Source organism: Triticum dicoccoides, chromosome 7A (assembly GCF_002162155.2).
Source record: "Triticum dicoccoides isolate Atlit2015 ecotype Zavitan chromosome 7A, WEW_v2.0, whole genome shotgun sequence".
In the NCBI taxonomy this organism is placed as follows: domain Eukaryota; kingdom Viridiplantae; phylum Streptophyta; class Magnoliopsida; order Poales; family Poaceae; genus Triticum; species Triticum dicoccoides.
In genome coordinates, this window is record NC_041392.1 from 736,982,786 (window position 1) to 736,987,368 (window position 4,583).

The 4,583-nt window shown below is 45.6% G+C and overlaps 1 protein-coding gene across 1 annotated transcript; it reads left to right on the plus strand.

Annotated features, from left to right (window-relative positions):
• The first annotated feature begins 3,491 nt into the window (after window positions 1-3,491).
• Window positions 3,492-4,316, plus strand: LOC119331864 (probable E3 ubiquitin-protein ligase ATL44). Its single transcript, XM_037605042.1, has one exon. The coding sequence runs from the start codon at window positions 3,545-3,547 to the stop codon at window positions 4,190-4,192; it is 648 nt and encodes a 215-aa protein (XP_037460939.1). The 5' UTR covers window positions 3,492-3,544; the 3' UTR covers window positions 4,193-4,316.
• The last annotated feature ends 267 nt before the right edge of the window (window positions 4,317-4,583 follow it).

The window sequence follows — 4,583 nt, forward strand, 5'->3', positions numbered from 1 at the left end:
CAGGCCCTTCTCGGAAGAAGTAACAGCCCTACGTCTCGGTGCCCTGAGGCGGTCGACTAGATTATATGTGTGTGTGTGTTTACAAAAGATGCGAACCCTTGTCCCAGACGAGGGGGGTGGCTTATATAGAGTGCGCCAGGACCCCTGCTCCCCTCCGTTACACAGGGTTCAATGTACATTAAGAGAGAAACGTTACTGGTAACGCTAGCCATTAAGTGCTATAAATGACAATTAAGCCTATAAGTAAATGCTCGACCGTTTTTGGTGCAGAGTGGCTTTAGATCTTCTGCTCTTCGAGTGGTTTCTGCGACGGTCGAGTGACATTGATTCTTCCGAGTGGAACGTCTCTGGTCGAGTGGATGATGGTACCCTTTGAACGATTCTGGCTTTAGGGTGATGTCCTAGGGGAAGGTGTCTAGGTCAGGCCTATGACCCTACCCTAGGTACATAGCCTCATTAGCGTGGGGAGGAGAAGAGCCGAGGAACGAAAGGAGGAAGGGCAGGGGGTAGGCGGAGCTCCATCGGTGAGAGGTTGGGTGGGCTCGGATCCAGCTATGGGTGAGGGAAAAACAGGTTTTTTTTTCACCACCGTGAACGCAGGGGAATAAGACAGATTGACTGCTTTTGGAAACTGAATGATGACATGGCACATCGCTGATGTGGACAGTGTGCATGATGAGAGAATAGAAAGTAGTGGGGAGGAACTTTTTAAGAATGGTAGATCCATAGAGGGATTTTGACACATAAAATGAGGGCAGTATAAAGCACTCTGCTATGTCGCGCTCGGTAAGTCGAAGTGCTAATGAACTGACAAGTTAATAGCCAAATTTATCCAATACGTCTTGTTCTTCTGCTGCTATATCGTCTATCACTATTGAAGTATGGGCATCCAGTTGTAAGTTTTACTTGCACAAAAAAAGATCATATGCTTGAGAGGTGTTAGCAAAAGCATAAAGATAGAAGAGCTGAAATGTACAACATATGTGTATCTCAGGAACATGGGTGCTTGCATTCAAGTGTTCTTCATGACTTAGTACTGATGCCGCCACAAATCTTTTTACGGGAAACACGAGACTATAATGATTTAAACTTATTTGGACTCCCATAAAATAGATTCACAATAGATAGCTCTTCTCATGGACGAGGTAGTGAAATGCCATTATACTCCACTGCAACAAAAAGAATGTTGGAGGTGTTCAGTAATTATCTAGTACCATAGTAGCATTAGAAAAGTAGGCACATTGTTCAATCCCTTTGGGAGCCAAACTATTTAGCTAGATGCAGAAGGAGTCCTCTGGGTCCTCCCTTAAGTAGCACTCAACTTGTCAAAAACTATGGTGTTACAACCTATTTTTGTTAAAGAACTGGTAAAGAAAAATTTAATTGGCTGTGTGCCTCACTTCAAGTTTCAAAATTATAATCAAAGGTCCATAGCCAAAGGCAACTCCAAACATGGATCTGCTTTTCTAGACACCAAACCTGGGATACCCATTGAACCGAAGCTTCACATAGAAAATTGTGGATATACACATATATGTACGACAAAGTAGATTGTTCGGTCAATTAATTAAGCTTGCCTTCATTGTGCGAGCTGGGAATTAATTGTGGGATAATTCAAAGTGTTCTGTTAAGATAGAACAAGTAAAAGCAAGAGTAAGGTGTTATATATCCCTTTTTTCACTTTTCTTCACCATCTAAACTATGTCCATGATATACAACCCATGACAAGGTTTGTCGTCACACTAACTCTGGATTGATGGATGCATCATGCATGTATATCTTAATAAGTGATATACCATATAAATTATCTCAACAGGCACACATGATATATGGATCTCCGGTATAGGCAATAGCTAGGTGGTACACACACTTATTTTGTGTCATCCCCCCGTTTGTTGTCTTGCTCATGTGGGTGAAATAGTTGAGCTCCACAACTCTTTCATATCTCACTTCCACTTTGTACAAAAGCACGATCCAAAAGGGGTTTCAAGGCGCACCTCTTTATCTCTAATCTTCCACACGCATGCTTGCGCCTGGTTTAGTTAATCGTTACCTAGCGCTATCTGTCACTTGGCCTCCTCCTCCCCTCCTCCTCCTCCTCCTCCTCCTCCTCCTCCTCGTACAGTAGTGTCAAAAGCACGATTGAAAGTATGTGTCTCTCGTCTTGCATACATGTGTGCACTTGTTTAGTTACTGGAGCCATTCCACTCACTCCTACGACAGTGCCAGCACTAGCTAGATTCTAGTACAAGGTACCTTTCCACCTAATACAATATTCCAAACCAATTTAGGACAGGCTCGGTTTGCAAATTGCAATGGATCAACAGGGATTGAAGGGGAATAGCAGGAATTGTGCCAAGTTCCGTACCAATCCCCCCTCCGTTCCTCCTATCCATACTATGTCGAACAAGCACTTAAAGCATGCATGCAGGCCTGCTGGTGCCTTTCACTGTCATGTTGGCCCGCCCTTTCTATCCACACATTTATTATTCATAAAACAAACACTAGAAATTCCATGCATTACTTACACCTTAGTCAATTGTTTTGCTGATTTTGCTTACATGGCTATTTTCATGTTTCTGATAATTATTTGTCTTTTTTGGTTGCAAAGTTTCATGAAACAAAATCACATTTGTCATTTCTTCACCATTTTGGCCTATGAATTGTATGTACCTTTGTCAATGCTATTTTCTCCAAATTTTTGTTGATGAACAAAGAATTTCGTGCATATGATCCATCATTTTGGACTACGAATAGACCTGTAAGCCATTTTTGCACAACCCTATAATAAAACAAAATTTTCATCCAGTTTTTTTTGCTTATGTTTGAGGTACGATAACCAACGGTGAATAAGAAAAGAAGAATATATATAAGAAAAAGATCACCAAATGATTTTAGTCAGAAGGGCCCTCGAATCGACCTCTTTTCCTGCTTCACTTTACAATAATGAAAGTGCTTCGTACCATAACATTTTTCCTTTGGGAGCAAAGCACAAGCCAAAAGAGCTAAAGCATGTCTCATCCTTTTACACATACTGTGATTGGTCTCTAATTAGACGTTTAGTTGCTATTATTACCACTGATCACTACCACTCAGTACAACAGTGTCACTAGATTCTTCTCCTACCCCGCTTCCTTTCCAAAGCAAAAGGATAATACCGATTCAGTCTCTTGGAAGTGCTTATAGGGATAGTGCGTGTGCGCGCGCGTTCATAAAAATGAGTGTATGCGTGTATATATGTGTGCTTATGTTTATAATGTGTTAAAAACACAAAAGGATACAATAATAATACAAGCGAAGTTGCCACGCGTGCATGCACAAATATCCCATTGCCATGCATGGACCCGTTCTGGCGTCTGCCACTACCACATGGGCCCGTTTCTACCTGTCCTGGGCCCACTACTCCTTCCACTGCCGTGACATCCAACGATTCATCTACGCTATAAAAACTCACAAGCTCACGACGCACGGTCAGAACTCACACACACACATCCGCTCAGTCAAAGCCCTTAGCCACCGGAGTATTCCAGACCACAGCAACACTATGCGGGCTCCGGCGAACCTCCTGCACCGCAGCACGGCCGTCACAGCCGGCCCCAGCGAGCCGTCTCCGTCTCCTTCCTCGCTGCCGCCGCCTCATCCGGAGCAGCAGCAGACGGCGCCGGTCATGGCGATGGACTCGGACATGGTGGTGATACTGGCGTCGCTGCTGTGTGCGCTAGTCTGTGTCCTCGGCCTCGGCCTCGTCTCCCGGTGCGTGTGTGGGCGACGACGCTCTAACTCTACTTCATCCTCCGTGCCTCTTCCCCCGAAAGGCCTCAAGAAGAAGGCCATCGACGCGCTCCCCACCGTCTCCTTCACCGTGGCCGGTGCCTCACCGCAGTCATCGTTATCAGCGGCGGCATGCTCGTCGTCATTGGAGTGCGCGATATGCCTTGCAGAGTTTACGGACGGAGAGAGCGTGCGCGTGCTCCCGCGCTGCGGCCACAACTTCCACATGACCTGCGTCGACGCCTGGCTTCGGACGTGCGCCACCTGCCCCTCCTGCCGCGCCCCCATCGTTGTCACACCGGCTCAGCCGCCGGTGGGGCCAACGGTGGTCGTGGTGGTGGCAACGGCGAACAACAGGTGCAGGAGGTGCGGCGAGCTGGAAGCGCCGGCTGGTGGTGCGGATAGCACGTTCTTGCCTTAGCTTTTATCTTACTCTTTTTCGAGTGTTACTGTTAGGTACTAGTATTAATTGCTTGGCAGTTTGTCAGGGAGCCGGAGGAACTGAATCTTTTGTGAGACATATTGGATGTACGCATCTCATGTGGGCTTCGTGTCATTTCAAATCTGCCTTCTATAAAGTTAAGGCATGCTATTGGTATGCTCTTGGAAAGGAGTCAGACTTGAAATGTTTTCCCTGCAAAAGAGAAAGTCCGCTCTTTTTTCAGGGAAAAAAGTCTGTACTGTTGTTGTACCTTGAGTACTCTTCTACCTTTCGTTTTTATCTACCAGCAAAAAAGCCCGTGCATTACAACGGGAGAAGAAAATACCGCACAGTTCTAACCCAATAACCATGACTAAGACCCCAATAGGTC

What these genes read in the sequence shown, in the direction of transcription:
- LOC119331864 (XM_037605042.1), top strand. Translation starts at nt 3,545, where the DNA reads ATGCGGGCTCCGGCGAACCTCCTGCACCGCAGCACGGCCGTCACAGCC.